This window comes from Chrysemys picta, chromosome 1, assembly GCF_011386835.1.
Source record: "Chrysemys picta bellii isolate R12L10 chromosome 1, ASM1138683v2, whole genome shotgun sequence".
Classification (NCBI taxonomy): Eukaryota; Metazoa; Chordata; order Testudines; family Emydidae; genus Chrysemys; species Chrysemys picta.
The window spans coordinates 99,403,482-99,423,373 of record NC_088791.1 but is presented as its reverse complement, the minus strand read 5'-3'; the positions used below and the strand labels follow the sequence as shown (position 1 = coordinate 99,423,373).

The window sequence follows — 19,892 nt, the reverse complement described above, 5'->3', positions numbered from 1 at the left end:
CCTACAGCAAAAAAACTTCAGGACCAGACTTCAGAGAGAAACTGCTGAGCTTCAGTTCATTTGCAAATTTGACACCATCCACTCAGGATTAAACAAAGACTGTGAATGGCTAGCCAGCTACAAAAGCAGTTTCTCCTCCCTTGATGTTCACACCTCAACTGCTAGAAGAGGGCCTCACCCTCCCTGATTGAACTAACCTCGTTATCTCCAGAGTGATTCTTGCCTGCATATTTATATCTGCCTCTGGAAATTTCCATTACATGCGTCTGACGAAGTGGGTATTCACCCACGAAAGCTTATGCTGCAATACATCTGTTAGTTTATAAGGTGCCACAGGACTCTTTGTTACTTTTTACAGATCCAGACTAACACGGCTACTCCTCTGATAGTAACAACTCTAACTTTAAGAAGCCAACAAACCACCCTCTGAAATGATTTCTGGCAACGAGGTCCTAAACAAAGTCAAGAATTTCTTTTGCTAGCATCTTCTGTAAGAGTTCCCCAGAAAGGACACAGGTTTCAACAGAGGAAGATACAGCAAAGAAGGATATGTATGCCATATTTCCAACCAGCTAGTCCCATACCAGACAGCCTGATGACAGCTAGGGTAAACAGACCTACATAATTAGTGGTGGAATCTTTCTTTTCAAAATGGAATGGAACATGCTATATCCAACAAGTGGATTCTGGAAATTCCCCACAGAGATTGTTCCAGAACTTGTGCTGAATTTAACAGATTCATATAGTCTCCCAAATCCAGGAATTTGCAGAAATGCTGCAATCTGTTCTGTGCCATAGAATACCTAATGTCAATAGAGATGTTGGAGTCTGTCCAACAGGGGAACAAAGTAGGCTCTTGGTAATCTATCTTTGTTGTCCCCAAGAAATCAGAGCAATATTGGGCTTGAAGTTCCTTAGCAAAATATTAAATATTTGAAGTTCCACAAAGACATTCCATTCCATAGCTGCAGTAATCCCGAGGATATCATGATGTTGGTAGACTTGACAGAGCCTATATGAAAATCTCAGTTGAGATTCCTCTGCTTCTATTATGACAGAACATATCAATACAAAACACACGTCTGATTGGACTCTTTTCTGCCCCCAGAGTCTTTAAGAAAGTGTAGATCTCTACACTGTTGGTATCTATTTTGACCTATCTGGGATGACATGCTCATCAAGCCAAATGCAGGAGGGACTTGGAGCTGATTATGGAGACCAAGATAAAACTTCTGTTAATTTATCGATTCTTGGTCATCTGCAAGGAAAATGCGGTCACAGTTTAAAAGTTCACCAGCAAGTACTGTTATATATCAACGAAGACAACACATTTCTGCCCTAGGAAGAATTCTTGGAGACCAAGAGTGAGTCAAACACAGATGACAAAGGAATCAACTGTACATAATCTGCTCGGACTATGATGTGTGGGTCTCTCGTCCCCATAGTATCAGAGGGGTAGCCGTGTTAGTCTGAATCTGTATAAAGCAACAGAGGGTCCTGTGGCACCTTTAAGACTAACAGAAGTATTGGGAGCGTAAGCTTTCGTGGGTAAGAACCTCACTTCTTCGGATGCAAGCCACAGGACCCTCTGTTGCTTCGTCCCCATAGATCTTTCCAAGTCCTACTTGACACCATTGCAAAAATTCCTGCTGGATCACTGGGTCCCTTCCCACTCAAACATGAACAAGAATCTCTACCTACTTGAGGGTATGACTACACATCAACTGGGAGATGTAGTTCCCAGCTCAGGTAGACATATGTGCGCTATCAGCTCGAGTTAGCGCCTAAAAAATAGCAGTGTGGCAGAGGTTGGGCAGGATAGTACTCTGGCAGCGAGCCCAAGCCACTGCCCATGCTGTTGTGGACACACTATTTTTAGTGTGCTAGCTCTACCCAAGCTGAGGCTCGCACCTCCCAGCTGCTGTGTAGACCTACCCTAACAGACTGAAAAGAAGTGGATGGGTGGAAATGCAACACGTACATGGTGATTCAGGAAAGGGCAGTTAGCCCAATGCAGGACAGCAGTTGCCACTGATGCCAACCTGACCCAAGCTGTTCAATCTAGGTGTGGTCGTCACAACCAGAGGGAAGTGCATCAGCTAGCTTAAACTCAATCTCATGTTTGCTTCCAGCGACATCCCTCTCTGAGGTATTACTAGTGATACTCTTGCCAGAGATTAAGAAATTGGTCTGTTTTACCGAGAGAGATTGCATGTTTTGCAGTCCTGACCTATCCTAATTCTGGGGTAATTTTCAGGAGAGCAAGCTCAGGTTGTAAATTTAGATCATTGGTCTCCTTCAGGCAATAGTAACTTGTACATAGTTGAATTAATGGTACAGTGTTTTTTCTACATGGTTATAGCAAAGGTCATCATATTTTCAAAATTAAAAACTGTGACACTTCCGTGGTATGTTTCTTTTTCTTTTTCTTTCTTGTTTAAAAGACTCCTATAAAGGACAAATGTACATTTCTTTAAAAAATTAAATAAATAAAAAGTCTTGGTGTTGCTATTGTCAGTTTCCGACTTGACAGCACATGTGCATATTTGCCAAGGTGGAGGATTCCCTGCCCCTATTACCCTCCCACCCCACCCCCAGTATCTTAGTGTTCTGAATGAGTTTATCATATGACACAGAAGAAGTGTTAATCAGTCGAGCAAAAGAACAGCTTTGATGGTGTCTACACTCATTTGACTTTCCTCTTCAATCCAAGCACTTAATCACACTGAATGTTCATTCTCCTGGAATCTTCCTGGTAAACACAGAACAAATTCTGTTTGGTACAATGTCGCAGATCCACAGGATCAGTGCTATGCCCCCAGTTTTTGAACAGTCTCTAGGACATTGGTGTGCAGCCTGCGGATCAGGGTAATTCACGCGACAGATTGTTTACATTGACCGTCCACAGGCACGGCCGCCTGCAGCTCCCAGTGACCGCAATTCACCGTTCCCGGCCAATGGGAGCTGCGGTAATATACTATGCAATTTAGACCCTAGCCTGGGGAATATCTTTAGATGCAAATAAGGAAGTAGAAAGTTGTTTATAAAATGCAGAGCATCTGCAATGCAGAGATCCTCAATTGGTTTGTCAGAAATACTCTAAAACAGGGATACTGAGATGGAGGCTCAAGAGCTGCAAGTGGCTCTTTAATGTGTCTCCTGCGACTCTTTGCAGCACATGATGGTAAAACACTGAGTGATTTAATTATTAACCAATCAGGATGCTTTTTCTCTATTAACCAATTATAGTTGATAAAATAATACTGGGTCAGTCATTTTGCTGTGAGAATAACATATATACATAAAAATAGTCAATAAAACAATGAATTCCAATTCCTGTGGCTCTTTTGAATAATGTTGATTGCTAATTTGGCTCATGAAACACTGAGGACTGAGTATCACTACTGTAAAAGAAATATGAGTGGTCAGGATAAGGGGTCAAGGATGGTAACATTTTGAAAGAATACATGTTTTCTTTGCTGTATAGGGAAATTGGTCACTGAAAAGATTCAAAATGGACCGCCAAGGTGTGACACAGGTATTGTCCCGCTTGTCTTATATATCTGCTCTGGGAATGATGACAAGAATCTCTTCTCAGTTTGAAAAGACAAGAAAAGTGAGTGGCCCCCGATCTCTTCAGCCATCTCAGTGGGGTATGCTTTGCCCATCAGACACTCCTGAAGGAGAGGTAAGGAATTTGCATTTTATTTCCCTCACTTTTCCACTCACCCCCAACACCCAGGGAGGCAGGCATAGTGTCTTTTGAACCAGACAGTCTATATCCGAGGATCAGCTTTGCTGACAATGTTATGGGGAAGAGAAATTGTCCTTCATTACCCCCAAAGGACTGACTCAAAAACTCACGTGAAGCTCCCAGTAGCACAAGTTCTCTTAGCCCTCCTGTGAGATCAGAACTTAATTCATTTTTTTATCTACTTTGCCCTATTCTAGAATCTTTTGCCGTCTTTGGCTGATGCTTGAAGTTTGGTTTCTTGCTATACTGCTCTACTTCTTCCCCATCCACAAAGTCATCTCCATTCTTTCCTTCTTCCCTATATTCTCACTCTCTCTGTTCCCCAAAGTCTATCCCCTTTCTTTCCCACAGTGGAGGAGGGGCTGGTGCTTTTGTTCCTGGAGTGGGGGACAGATATCGGAGTTTCCCCTTTCCCACTGCTTTCGATGCTTAGCTGACCCCCTCTCCCAGCACCTGCTGCAGAGTGCAAGGGAACACTGAGTGGCCAGCATGCTAAGTCTCAGCTTCCTGCTTACCTAACCGCCTAGATTTGGCAGGCTACCGCCAGGAGATTGTTCACTTTTTCCCTTTTAAAATTCACAAGTTGGAGCTGCAGGTAAGCACCAATCCCCACCTCTGCCACGGACTTTCTGTGAGATCTGGAGCAAGTCATTGACTCTTTCTGTGCGTTGGTTCCCAGTCTGTAAAATGGGAATAATTATCTGTTTTACCTATTTAGATGTTAAGCTCTGTGGAGCAGGGACTGTTTCTTTCTATGTGCATGCAGCACATTGCACAATGGAGCTCTGGATCTTGGTTGCTGCCTCTAAGTATCACTGTCCTAATTTAAAAAAAAAAAAAAAAAAAAAGGTTGAAGGGGGCATATTCAGAGACACTATTGTCTGTCCCTCCACTTCAAGTGAAGAGCTAAGGCACATGGGGATGTGCCGTCTGATCCCCAACACAGTCCTCTCTCATTGCACTCCCCATTCCTTGTTACGACAGACGTCTTTTTGGCTGAGGTGAGCTGGATGGGACTCTATATGGAGCTCTTCATCTGGATTTGCAACAGAATGACATCAGGCACCGTCTTCTCTTTGGAAGCTCATCTTGCTCCCTCTACCAGCCAGGGCTGAAGGGTCCAAAGAGTCTTAAACTCTTATCCCTTTATGCTGTAAATGAATGTGTCTTGCTATTGTGAGATTGCCAGGTCAGCCTGAGTCTTAGACTTTCAGAGAAGAGGTTATTGTAAATAATTTGTGACTATTACAGAAACTGCTGTAGTTAGTGAAGAAAAATTTCTTCAAATTCTTAATGCAACAAAATCATAAAACTATCTCACCAAACAATTGATACTGGGAGTAAATTGTTCTGATACAATGCCTGATGGGAGCGCTGGACTTTCCAGCACTCGAAGATAAGCAGGATGAACCATTTGCATTAAATAGGTGAAGTGATTTGCTGAAATGTCCAAGTGTTATATAATTTAAGATGTTTATTTTCTTAAAGCTTACTTTACGGCATATGGGATGTCTGATACCTTCATATGGACAAAACAGCTTTTGTTATGATTCCTTTAAAACCTGCCATTTTAGTGCTGTAACTTTATTTGGTATTGATTTACAATGAATAATATAAACATACATTTGGCATCCTAACGAGTTATTGTCACATTGGTTAATTCTAATTTTACCAGTGAAACCCTAATCTTAAGTCATAAAAACAGCCTTATATATAGATAAAAGAACGGATGCGTTTTCAGCCATACTAAAGACCTATGTTACATATTTTCAAATTCTTTAATAATGCTGAGTCATTTTTCTATTGTATTTCTTTAAATGATGCATTATTCTATTTCAGAGAAACTTTTACATGGAGAGATAAATAAGGTCTATTTTATATCTTACAAGTTTAGCACCTTTCAAAAAAAAATTAAATTTGATCTCAATAGGAATTAAAATTGTTGCATATATCTTGTATTCTAATACTACTACATTGTAATAGTTTGAAAAATAGCTGCAGCTTTGCAGTCACACTTTTTAAATTTAAAATCTTCAATTTTTGAATTCTAAAATATGGAATTTCAGTGTGATGATTAGAATGTACTTTCTATTTTTTTTCTTCTCAGATTCTTTTATAAGCAGTTTTTTCCTAGAGGGAATTATTTTGTATCCAACCTAATTTCTATCACTTATGCTGTAATACACATTGTACATACTTACAGAATTATATTAAAAACAGTGCAGTTTGTAACATCAGTATATGTGCTTTGGAATAACTTGTTCATATTTGTTTTTTAGGCTTGTGGTTTGGTTAAAAACCTAGCTCTGATGACTCACATTACTACTGATATGGAAGATGGCCCGATTATTAAATTAGCCAGTAACCTTGGAGTAGAAGATGTAAACTTACTATGTGGAGAAGAACTTTCATATCCAAATGTGTTCCTTGTCTTCCTTAATGGTATGTACCTTCCCATCAGTCTTGCTCCATCTTGACACAGATTCGGGGGGGGGAAAGCTTTAAAAACTATTCATCATCTTTTTTGATCATAATCAAGTGCAGATGCAGTTTTTCATGTACCAATTTCAGGTGCAAATGTTTTGACATCTACTTGGCTGCTCCTACAGACAGAGTTGATAGTCCAAGTGATGGCATTTAGTCATCTATAGTTGTTGTTTATGTCCCAAAAATTATGACCACAGTTAATTGTGGCTGCAAAATTTCTGGCATAAAATTGGAGGCTGTGTTAAAGCCTCCTTAAATATTGGCTCTTAAATGGTACCTAACAGTACTGTCTGAAAAGTGCACATGGACACCCTTTAAATTCCACACAGATTGTGATATTACCTGGAATGTAATGCTATGCAGGGTATGAATTCCTAATTTTTATTTTGTGATAAAGTTAGCATTACTATCCTCTTGAAAAATATTTTTATCTTTGTTGGGGAGAACTCCCATCCCAGAATCATAGAAATGTAGGGCTGGAAGGGACCTAAAGAGGTCATCTAGTCCACCACCCTCAGCACTCCCTCACCATCATGGGTGGTTACAAAAATTCACCTAGGAGAACAGGCTAGCTTCTTTCTTTTTTGCTTATTGGATGGACATGTGTTTTTTAAAAATGTGTATATTATGCACATACACATTATTGACTTGAAGTCTGTTGTCTAAATCCTCATTTAATATCATATCAGTCTCACCATTTGTGATACTAACAGATTAAAAGTTATGAAATAAAATTGCTCATTGTCATTCAATAACCACTTTTCAAACATCCAGTATTTGGTCTCTTTTGGTAACAAAAAGAAAAGATTGCTCAAGAAGTAAAATGACTTCCTTTGCTTTTCTGTAGGAGTAGTTTTTTTTTTTTTTTAAAGGCTAATGAACCATGCACATGTTGCACTTCACCTAGATTATAAATGGGGTTTTATAACAGAAATGCTGACTCAACCTTTACTTTTCCTAGTTCACAGGTTCTGTGAAATATGGTAGCAATGTCTTTTGCAGAGATAAGTAGCATTCCTAAAAATAGAAAAGACACAATTAAGTGAAAGCAAAAGACTGTCACTATTAAATCTACAATTTTGCTTTTTTCAGTGCTTAAAAATTTGACTTGCAGACCACTGATACGAACCAGTGACCTACAAAGAAAAAGGGGTCCCTATCCCATTACCAATCTCTAGCTATTTTTTGTTCATTTAAAAAAAAAAAACTACTCTGAATTCCAAGTACCCGTGCCATTTCTTTTTATGTTCTATGATGATCTCAATTCTGCTAGGTCTTTAAAAGTACATTTTTACTCTGTCTGCAGAGATGATGACAAATGCTTTATGTCCATCCTTATTCAGCAGAGCAGTTAACATGCATGCTAAAATGCTTTGCTAAATATGAATGATTTGCTGAATTGGGTCTTAAAAAGGAAGTTCTAGTGCTATTGTGTGCAGTTACCTTAATGTAAATATTGGGGTGGGGAGGGTGTGTGTTAATTTCTTATAAGTCATCATAAATATTTCTGGGTTAGTCCCTCCCACATACACTTGCCAAAGAACTCTCGAGTTCCAGTCTTCAGAAGTTTTACCTACCTGTACATGAAATGGTGAATTTTGTAGGCATACTGAATAGGAATTCATTAAAATGAAACTGGAATGAGCACATCATTTTTGCTGAAGATGCTGTGGAGATACTGATAGAAATGGGTTGGTAGGCAATTTTTGAATGAAACTGTTTCTATGGAAAAGTAGATTTTTGAACAAACAAAAATTTTTGTGGAAGGTGTCTGTGTTCCTTGAAAGAAATTGTTGTTGTTGTTTTTGTTGGAAGAAAAACCTAAAGTTTTCCAGACAAAACCAAAATATTTTGGGGGTTTTGACTTGAAAATGTTTTGGCTTCTTGATGAAAAGCTAAAATTTTTCAGGTATGTCTACCAAGCAATGGGGAGTGAGCCACCCAGCCCGGGTAGACACTCATGCTAGCTCTGCTCAAGGTAGCATGCTAAAGATAATAGTGTGGACCTGGCAGCCCGGGTGGTGGCTCAGGTTGGCTGCCTGAGTCCAAGCCCCCCACCCTCTTAGAGCCAAACTTATAAGGATGGCAAGCCAGAGCTACTGCCCTTGCTGCAATGCCCACATTGCTATCTTTAGTGCATTAGCTCAAGCAAGGCTAACTGTGGTCTGTCTCTACCCGGTGTGGGAGGCTCATTCCCAGCTGCAGCATAGACTCACCTTATAGGTATTTCCTGTCATGTTTAAGAAGGGAAGGAGCTCTGAACTGAAGAGAATTTTGAAGCATACAAAACATTAATCATAAAATGATCGTTTTCTTGAACAGGTAACATCCTGGGTGTCATTCGAGACCATCCGAAACTAGTTCACACGTTTCGGCTAATGCGGCGAGCAGGTTATATCAATGAATTTGTTTCAATCTCCACGAATCTTGCTGACAGATGTGTCTACATTTCCTCTGATGGAGGAAGACTGTGCAGGTAAACTTCTGTGATGACTGGGGGACCAGCCAGACTGGTAAGGGATTCTGTCACTGCCTGCCCTGCCCCTGTAACCTTGGGGGCCTCTGTGCTGTGCAGCTATGGCTCAGGTCTCTGAACCAGTAGCCTACCCACAGCATAAAGTCTCACCCCCTAGGCTCTTACCGGCCTCGTTATGCCTTGCAGGATGACACCAACAGTCCTTCCAGTCCCAAGACTCCTCAAATTCGTCCTCCCTGAGTTCTTAATTACCAGACACTTGAACTGTTCCTCTCGGATTTGATACTCCCAAAGGTGTGAAACCAGCCACCCTGATACCAGCTTGCTTTGGCATACATATTCCACACCAGAGACCTGCTTGGGGTGAAAATCAACAAAACGTTGACTAGAAAAACCACAGATTTAAAGATCAACTAATAAGGGAGAGCAAACATGTACAAGTAACACAGAAAATAAACATAAAGATGCAACAGCAGGCTTTACACTTCCATATTAGACAAAATCTCTTTTCTAATATATGTTGCCTATTGCCTTAGCCTTTTCTCAGCATACCCCCTAGCTATAGGAAGGATCCAGAGTTCATGAACAGCCTCCCGCCTCGAGACTGCCCCCCCAAATTCTGGATTTAAAAACTTCAGTCCCAAGCCTGTTTTAAAAAGACACCCTCCCCCCGCACCCTCCCCATCCATGATGACTCATGGCTATTCAGTGTGGGAAAATTCCCTCTTGGCTTGATAGCCAGGGTGTCTCCATGTTGTCTCATTAACTCTGGTGGTCCATCATTGTTTCTTCCCGGGTTGGACAATGAATGGTTACTTGAAGCTGGTTTCATGTAAACATCTGGCTTGGGGAGATCCTCTCCCTGCTTCACTGCTTACTCCAACTACAGCAGGACAGTTTTAGTACAGATTATGAGCACAGTTTTCTATATTAATAAATACATAGATTCATAACCACATTCCGTATGCATATCTCCTAATGACTATCAAGTTCAGAACATTACAAGCTTTCATAAGATCTTACTCGTATACTTTTATACTACAATAATACAGTATGCAATCGTTTAGGTCACCTGCTCATTTTGGGGGTTTAAACCTTTTGTTCTCCCCTTGGGGTATCTGGACCCTGATTGTCACAACTTCACCAAAAATCCTTCTAAAGAACTTAACTTAATTATCCATTACATAATGTGTGTCTTTTAGGCTCAGGTTTTCAAAGTTGCCTATGGGGTTTTAGGCACCCAATCCCCATTCCGTTTCAGTGGGCTTTGAGGATCTCTTGGCTCCTTTGAAAGTCTCAGCCTTAATGTAGGATAAATGTGCAATTGAGTAAATAAAGTTTAAAAACAAGCTGCTGCTCGAATAGATGTCTCTGAACTCTGAACAGAAGTGAAAACAAAGTAAAAATGTCCCTCCTACCACACAAGGAAATAAAACGTTAGCAACTTTGGTACGAGTATATTTGAAATACTGGCACTTCTCTTTTTTTTCTTTTTCTTTTTTTTTTTTTCGTGTTTTTATAAGAAACGCATAGGTTACAGTCCTGCAGCAAGATGTGCGTAAGTACCCACAAGGCACCCTGTTGTCTTCAGCATCACATTGCAGGATCAGGGCTTTACTCGACTTCTTTCAAAAGAACTAGTTACAATTAGATCCCTTTTGGGCTAGGTAAAGATGTCAAAGGGATGTAGTTATTTGCCTTCATTAGAAGAAAACATGTCACGCAATTCTGACTTCTTTCTATAGTTCCCATTTGACAAACGTAAAAGAAAAACGTTTCTGCCCCGAGAAGCTTACAATTTCCATTTGAAGGAGAGCACTTGAATTCAACACATAACCGTATGCTACGGAAGGGAAAGAGGTGGGTTGCCAAAACAAGCTGGGGCAGGAAGACGCAGACAAGACCGTCTTACCAAAATGTAACAATGTTTCGAGACTGTAAATAGCTATGTATTTGAACTAAAGTTACTATATTATTCACGTAACGTTGGTGCCTAAAGACCCCGTCACATCAGAGCCCCCTTGTGCTAGGTACTTCCATACATAATACAAGATGTTCCCAGCTCCAAAGAGTTTAGGGTCTAAAAGACAAGGCACAACAGAGGGGTGAACAAACAAGAAGGGAGGGCAGAGAGAGGATGAGGTAATAATACAAGCATGGTTTATCTTGGGCTAACTGTGTGCACAGTTCATAGGTAAGTCAATCAGCAGCAGTACTCATCCCTAAAAGTGGCAGTCACCTTGTCTAGTAATGTTAACTTTCTTTTAAAAACCAAACATGGTGGTTGATGCAATCTGAGGCTTTCCAAAGCCTCAAAAATCGTTCCATCATCAGTATATTTGTGAGCCAGCAATCAGTCAGACCTGGCAGGGATGGTTGAGTAATATCCGCAGACAGGAATGAACTCAAAGGCCGAGAAATTAACTCTCCAATTCAAACACTACAAGTACAAATCAAACTTCAGATCTGGCGGTCCGGCAAAACATCTGATCTGTGTTCCAACTAAAAAAAGGCAACATCGAGTGAAATAATGTGGATTTCCAAGAAAACTTACCCAGTTCACTTTCCTGTGAGGTTTTTTTCCTTCGCAATTGTTCAGATCCTCCTCTTAACCATTTAAAAGTGCTCATTAGCCTTCAAACAGTTATTTGGACTTCAGAGCAGACTACACAAGTATCTTGTACTTATTTGCTGCACTCTGTAAGAGCAACTTGTCCAAATAGCAACAGCCCTTGACGTTTTGATCTTGCATGCCATTCTTTGTGTCAGTGTTTCCTCGTGGTGGTGAAGCTTCCAGAGATTCATGTGCTGCTAAAAGTTATAGATTAATCTACTGCAGCACGTAGTGAATGCTCTTTATATTTTATATCATTTTAGGTAACGGTTAGTAGCAAGATGTGTCCTATTCAAACTTAAATATATATTTTGTTGAGCGTTGATTGTGCTCAGCACTGAACAAAATACTGAAATGTAAACACCCCATCTCAAGGAGTTTACAACTATTTTTAGCCTGGTACTGTTGAGAAAATTTAAATATTTCAAAGCAACCAACTTAATAATTTTGTAGGTTAAATGAATCTACTTAAAATGTAGTTCTAAACTTTATTTTAATATGTCATATGTATCTTTTAAAAGTAACATTTGTTTATACTTTGAGGGGAAGTTGTATATGATACATAGATTTCTTGAACTGGTAATATAAAACTCAGATTTAAAACAATCCAAGTTTAATGGCCTGGCTAATTATATCTGCATAAATACATCAACTAAATGGCAGAGAAAAATCTAGTTACACTTCTACTTATTTTAAATGAGTACCATGTTTAAGAAGATGTGTACTTCTATGTCTGCACTTGATTTCCAAAAGTGGATTTACAAAGCAGCTATCGTATGCATTGATGTTACCTTACTTTAATTTATATTTATATTAACTCTGTGTATATTCACTCCAACATTGCTTTTTTTCCAATTTAGACCCTACATAATTGTAAAGAAGCAAAAACCTGCAGTTACAGACAAGCATATGGAAGAACTTGTTCAGGGATACAGGTAAATCACTCGATGGGACTGTCTGTCCCCCACTCCTCTCCAGCTGTAAATGTAATAACAATATGCCCTGACTGAATTAAGAGCTCTGTTGTGGTATTGCAATGCTGGTTAGATGTTTACGGGAGAAGTCTGCTCTCGCATGTAAATGAAGAATCAGAATAGCAGATATGTTCTGCTTTTTAAATCAAATACAAAAAAGTCATGACTCTTATTCTGCTATTGATTTGAGATTGTGATATGTGGTTATTAGAATAAATGTATAACCTACATTTTTAAAAGCAACTACTTACTTCTCGTGCCTGATTTGAGACCCCTTAGAGAGTCTTTCGGTAAATGCTGAGAACTCGCCATCTGAAAATCAGGCACCTTTAATCAGGAGTGTCCGCTTCGGCTCTCAGAAATTGAGACATTAAAAATCACTAATCACCCTCGAAAGAGTGTGTGCACACGTGTCTGAGAGAGGTGTATAATATAAGCATCCCAGTTCAGTTTCTAATCAATCTTGCAAAATCATCATGGAAATTTGTTAGTCCATCCACAAAATATACTTACCTTTATGATATGATGAAAATACTAAAGCTATTTAAAAAAAAAAAAATCCCCCTGAAGCAAACAGGTAAGTAAGATTGTTTTTTTTTTTTCTGCTTCAAATATTTAGAGAGAATTCTCTCAGATCTGTGTAACTCAGTGCAGATAAGGACAACTTGTTTAGTTTGCTTTCCTTACAAATGTCAGTTCCTTTTAATAACTTTTTATTTTTGCATATGAATAAAATGTTTCTCATTGTGTACCTTTTTTTGGCAATTACAGGAATTTTGAAGATTTTTTGCATGAAGGCCTAGTTGAATATTTGGACGTGAATGAGGAAAATGACTGCAACATTGCACTGTATGAACATACAATTACTAAGTAAGTGTACATTCAGACTAAATACTGGTACAGTAAAAATATGTATATTATAGCCTTTCTTTCTGTTCTCTGAAATGTAAGTTGATTAACTATGTTTAGGGCCCTACCAAACTCATGACCATGAAAAACATGTCATGGACCATGAAATCTGGTCTCTCCCCGTGAAATCTGGTCTTTTGTGTGCTTTTACCCTATACTATGCAAATTTCATGGGGGAGACCAGTGTTTCTCAAATTGGGGGTCCTGCCCAAAAGGGAGTTGCATGGGGGTCAGAAGGCTATTTTAGAGGGGTTGCGATGTTGCCACCCATACTTTTGTGCGGCTTTCAGAGCTCGGTGACTGGAGAGTGGCGACTGTTGGCCGGGCACCCAGCTCTGAAAGCAGCACCCCGCCAGCAGCAGTGCAGAGGTAAGGGTGACAATACCATACCATGCCACCCTTACTTCTGCGCTGCTGCCTTCAGAGCTGGCGGCCAGAGAGTGGCAGCCGCTGACTGAGGGCCCAGCTCTGCAGGCAGCACTGCATAGGTAAGATTGGCAATACCATACCAGGCCATCCTTACTCCTGTGCTGCTGGCGGTGGCGCTGCCTTCAGAGCTGGGCTCCCAGCCAGCAGCTGCCACTCTCCAGTTGCCCAGCTCTGAAGGCAGTGCCACCACCAGCAGCAGCGCAGAAGTAAGGGTAGAAGCACCACAAACCCCTCTACAATAATCTTGCGACTCCCCCCCTCTTCCCCCCCCACACACACAACTCCTTTTTGGGTCAGGACCCCTACAATTACAACACTGTGAAATTTCAGATTTAAATAGCTGAAATCGTGAAATTTACTATTTTTTAAATTCTATGACTATGAAATTGACCAAAATGGACCATGAATTTGGTAGGGCCCTAACTACGTTGTAAAGTTGCTGTTTCCACACCAAGCTCTTGCTTATGTTCATAACAGTGTACAAGTAGGAGATAATAGAAGCTTAGGAAGCAATTTGTGATTACACCAATCCTAAATCATCTATGGGATAGTCACAAATAAGTGAATTTAGTGTTTGATTTTTTTGTGAGGAATTGAGGTTATAAACTCTAACCCACAAAAACATGGAATATGTGATTTTTATCAGTGTGAGTTTTTCATGATCTCTTATACTCCTAATTGGCCAAACCATTAGAGAGTTATGCAGGTCATCCAAACTGCTCCTGATAAAACTTTTATACCACACCATTATGCATCCTGTTATGCTAGTCTACTCTGGAATGTCTTTAGAGAGCTTTTAAGAGGGTTTTGGGTGTTTTTTTTTAAATCCATCCACATCTAAAGCCAGGTACCTTGTTTCTGTACTTTAGAGTTTCTAGACCGTGACTACCTATTTGTGGCAAAAGAGCACTAAAAATTAAAACAAAGCTTCTTTTCAGACTACTAATTCATACTTTCTCAGGCTTTTATTGAGCTGAGAATATCCTATTGACTCAAAAGCCAGGTCTAATGTATCCCAGGTTACCTCTCTGAAACATCTCTTTGTCATATACGCTGCATGATTTTTACAGTTCTTGAAGGGTATGTCTACACTGCAATGTAAGCCCAGGGTTAGTGGGACTCTAGTCAGTGGACCCGGGTTAGGGAACCTTGAGCATCTATGTTGTATTTTAACCTGAGGTTAAGAATTTTCTGACGCATTCTCGAACCTTCGGCTCTGGCATCCACACGGCACTGCACAGACCTATGTCAAAGTAACCATGTCCCGGAGTCTGTACTGTGACTGGGGGGGTCTGGAATGGATCACACTGACTGCCACGCTCCGGGCAAACTGCAAGAAACAGGGCAGACAGTACCCAATAACTGGTGGTTTATTTTTAAATTAGATTTACCACACCAGTATCAAAAGAGCTTCTGCAGCACCACACTGGTTAACCAAACACAGTTCCCGCTAGGCATTTCAGGCCTTGGCTCCCATCCCGACAATCAGGTCTAATATAGAAAGAGGTTATTGAAAACCCAATTCACCAATGTGAGGTTCTTCTAATCCCAAAGGATCAGTCAGACACTTACCACCAGGTCAATATGTATCTCAGATCTTACCCAAATATCATGCTGTCAGCCAATCCACACTAACTAAAGATTTATTAAGAAAAGAATAGTTATAAATGGTTAATAGATCATATATACATACAAGTGATTGCAAAGTCCTTATATCAGGTTTGTAGCAATGATGGAAAACTCTTGGTTTGCAAAAGTTGCTCTGGCAAAAGTTGCTCTAGTAACTTCCAAAAGATTGGGAGATCCTCTGGACATTGTTCAAAATACTCCTTTTAATTGTAAAACCACAGTCCAGAGAATTGGAGCAGGAAAAAGGCAAAATGGAGATGTCTCAGGTGTCTCTTATATCCTCTGCCATGTGCATGGAAATTTACTGTTCCAAACAAAGCCCACAGCCCCTGTGTATGGAAAGTTACTGACAAAGATGGAGGCCTGGATCACATTTCCACATCACATGCCCTTACATGTTTTGATAAATCACAGGGGTGACCATTGGCCTCCTTGCTGTTTTAGGCATTTGCAGGAAGACTCATTGAAGAGCTGATCCTCCTTTAATGGCCTGTCACCACCTGAATGGTCCATCCACAGTTGAATGGTTCGTCAACACTGGGCTGGCTAGACGGGATGTAAAACTACCTTGTGGGTGTCAACCAAGAACAAAACACATGTTTGAGATACAAATACATAGCAAATATTCATAAAGTCAGATACAAAGATGATACATGCATATAAACAAGATTATCATACTTATGAATGGAAAAGTTGTACCTTACATGACCTACTTTGTATAAGATTTGTTGCAATTGTATAACTGTGGTAGCAACGATGATATAAATGGTCATCTTCAATTATACATTGCAGTGTAGATGTACCTCAAAAGTCCTAGGGCCTGATCCAACCTCCACTGAAGTCAGTGGAGAGACTCACGTTGATTTCAGGGGAGCTGGTATCTTCCACCTTTGCCAAATGAAACAGTCATTCCATCAATTAATTGCATTGCTGTTGCTTGTGCCCTTTCACTTTAACAAGTTGCTCTGGGGGGGCTTTTGGCTGATTTCCTGAGTGCATCAGCAAAGATCAGGACAAAAGGAACATATTGCCACTTATGGCAAAGTTAATTGCCTTCAAATCATACTGTAGCTGAAAAGACTAACTACAAGGCACCTGAATAGACTGCACCCTAGAACATCCCTGGCAATCTGCATGGAATCACAGATAACTCTCTCCCATAATAATGGGAAGAGACCCTAGTTGGTCATCTAGTTCAAATTACCTGTTATAAGTATGGAAGATTATTACATTATCCATGAACACATCTAAACTTGATCTAAATATATCTGGTAATTTTGCTATAACACCTGGCCATACAATAGTTGTTTCTGAATATAAATGATGAAGTAAATCTGTCCAGTTTTAGCATCATACTGGGAACTAATATGCAATTTATTTACAATTATCCCTAAATCTCTTTATATGGCTAAGAATGTCCTTTGTATTTGTTGTACCAATATAATTTAATGTGTGATGAATAATCAAAGTATCCGATCAAGAGACCTGAGGTATCCCATTGCCATTTCTCCTGTCTGATGTCACACAGTCACCTCTTTTTAGCTACAGTGCTACAGGGGTTCCGGCTGAGTGAATGGAACCCCAGGCTGGCAGCGGGCTGAGCGGCTCAGCCTGCCATCACTCTGGGGTTCCGGCTGCCAGCTCCTGCCAGCCAGGGTCTCAGCCGCTGGCCCCACTCAGCGCCCGCTGCCAGCCTGGGGCGCCGAGTGGGGCTGGCAGCCGGGACCCCGGCTGACAACGGGGCAGCAGCTGGAACCCCAGAGCGGCGGTGGGCTGAGCAGCTCAGCCCGCCGTCGCGTGACATAAAAAATCGGCTCGCGTGCCACCTTTGGCACGCGTGCTGTAGGTTGCCGACCCCTGCTCTATATCCTAATAAAGACAAGAGAGTAGAAGCTGGTAAAGTATAGGTAGGAACTGAAAAGGAACAGTCAAATGAAAGAATCCCATTCAATTATATCACATGAAGGTAGAAAATTGACAAATTTTATAAGCGCTTGTATAAAAAAGCTAGAAGTCTAAATACTAAGATGGGTGAACTTGAGTGCCTGGTATTAAGTGAGGCTATTGGTATAATAAACATCACAATAACTTGATGGAATGATGAGACACAGTAATACTGGGGTACACAATATATAAGAATGACGGAATAGGTCATGCTGGTGGGGGAGTGGCAGTATGTGTGGGGGGAAAAAATCAGTCAAATATAATAAAAATCTGAAATCAAACTGTAGCATAGAATCTCTATGGATAGAAATTCAATGCTTGATTAATAAGAGTATAGCAGAAAGAATATACTACCGACCACCTGGCCAGGACGGTGATTGTGAAATGCTCTGGGAGATGAGACCGACTACAAAAACAGAAAGCCCAGTAACCATGGGGGATTTTAACTATTGCCGTATTGACTGGATACATGTCACCTCAGGACAGGGTGCAGAGATAAAATTTCTAGACACCATTGACTGCTTCTTGGAGCAGCTAATCCTGGAACCCACTAGGGGAGAGGCAATTCTTGATTTAATCCTAAATGTCACATAGGATCTGGTCCAAAAGGTGAATACAGCTGAACTGCTCAGTAATAGTGACTATAAAATAATGAAGTTTATCATCCTTGTAGGGAGGAAAATACCAAAGAAACCCACCACCGTAGCATTTAACTTTTAAAAAGGGTAACTACACAAAAATGAGGAAGCTAGTTAAATGGAAATTTAAAAGGAACAGTCACAAGAGTGAAATGCCTGCAAGCTGCATGGAAACTATTTAAAAACACCATAATAGGGGTTCAAACTAAATGTATACACCAAATAATTAAAAAAACAACAACACAGCAGTATGAGGACCAAAGAAATGCACCATGGCTGAACAGCAGAGTAAAAGAGGTGGTTAGAGGCAAAAAGGGATCCTTTAAAAACTGGAAGTAAGAGCCTACTGTGGAAAACAGGAAAGGAGCATAAGTTCTGGGAAATCAAGTGTAAGAATATAATTAGGCAAGTCAGCAAAGAATTTGAAGAGCAACTAGCAAAAGAAACGAAAACTACGAGCAAAAATTGTTAAGTACAACAGAAGCAGGAAGCCTGTCAAACAATCCATGGGGTCACTGGTCGATCAAGTTGCTAAAGGAGTGCTAAGGAAGACAAGACTGTTGCAGAGAAGCTAAATAAATTCTTTGCATCAGTCTTCACTGCAGATGATCTGAGGGAGATTCCCACACCTGAGCCTTTGCCTTTGCCTTTTTTTTTTTTTTAAGTGACAAATCTGAGGCACTGTACCAGATTGAGGTGTTGGAGAAGGTTTTGGAACAAACTGATAAATTAAACAGTAATAAACCACCAGGACCAGATGGCATTCACCCAAGAGTTCTGAAGGAACTCAGATATGGAATTGTAGAACTACTAACTGTGCTAGAATCATAGGGTTAGAAGGTACTGCAAGAGCCATCTAGTCTAACCCTCTGCCAAGATACAGGATTTGTTGTGTCTAAACCATCCAAGACAGATGGCTATCCAGCCACCTTTTGAAAACCTTTAGTAAGAAGCTTCCACAACCTCCCAAGGCAGGTTGCTATGTAACCTATTACTTAAATCAGCCTCTGTACCAGATGACTGGAAGGTAGCTAATGTAATGCTGATTTTTAAAAAATGTTTCAGAGGCAATCCTGGCAATTACAGGCTGGTAAGCCTAATTTCAGTACCAGGAAAATTGGTTGAAACTATAGTAAAGAACAGACACTTAGATGAACATGATATGTTGGGGAAGAGTCGATATGACTTTGGTGAGCTTGGAGATTGATTTCCATTTACAAATCTATTAGAATTTTTTGAGGGTGTCATCAAGCATGTGGACAAGGTTGATTAGTGGATATAGTATACTTGGACTTTCAGAGAGCTTTTGACATTGTCCCACACACAAGGCTCTTAAGCAAAGTAAGCAGTCATGGGATAAAAGGAAAAGTCCTCTCATGGATCAGTAACTGACTTTTGTCTAAAAGTTGGGGGGGGGAGGGGAAAGGGTAGGAATAAATGGTCAGGGTTTCACAATGAAAAGAGGTAAATAGTAGGGTCCCCCATGCATCTGTACTGGGACCTGTGCTGTTCAACATATTCATAAATGATCTGGAAAAAGGGATCAAGAGTGACATGGCAAAATTTGCAGACAGTACAAAATAACTCAGGTTAGTTAAGTCCAAAGCAGACTGCGAAGAGCTACAAAGAACTCTCACAAAACTGGATGACTGGGCAACGGAATGGCAGATGAAATTAAAGGTGGATAATTGCAAAATAATGCACATTGGGAAAAATAATCCCAACTATAAATACAAAATGATGGGGTCTATATTAGCTGTTAGCACTCAAGAAAGAGATCTTGGAATCCTTGTGGACAGTTCTGACAACATCTGCTCAATGTGCAGCAGCAGTTCAAAAAATTAACAGAAAGTTAGGAACCACTAGGAAAGGGATAGATAATAAAACAGAAAATATCATAATGCCATGATATAAATCCATGGTATGCCCACACCTGGAATGCTGCATGCAATTTTGTTTGTCCCACCTCAAAAAAGATGTATTAGAATTGGAAAAGGTATACTGAAGGGCAACAAAAATTATTAGGGGTATGGAACAG

The 19,892-nt window shown here is 40.3% G+C and overlaps 1 protein-coding gene across 3 annotated transcripts in view; it reads left to right on the top strand.

Moving 5' to 3' along the window:
- Positions 1–19,892, top strand: part of POLR3B (RNA polymerase III subunit B) — a 126,778-nt gene that overhangs the window by 50,355 nt on the left and 56,531 nt on the right. For all 3 annotated transcript variants that reach the window (XM_005300791.5, XM_065581755.1, XM_042843615.2), the window contains exons 14-18: positions 3,488–3,688; positions 6,034–6,196; positions 8,564–8,717; positions 12,192–12,266; positions 13,077–13,175. In XM_005300791.5, coding sequence (XP_005300848.1) covers positions 3,488–3,688; positions 6,034–6,196; positions 8,564–8,717; positions 12,192–12,266; positions 13,077–13,175 — 692 coding nt within the window. The remainder of the gene's footprint in view (positions 1–3,487; positions 3,689–6,033; positions 6,197–8,563; positions 8,718–12,191; positions 12,267–13,076; positions 13,176–19,892) is intronic.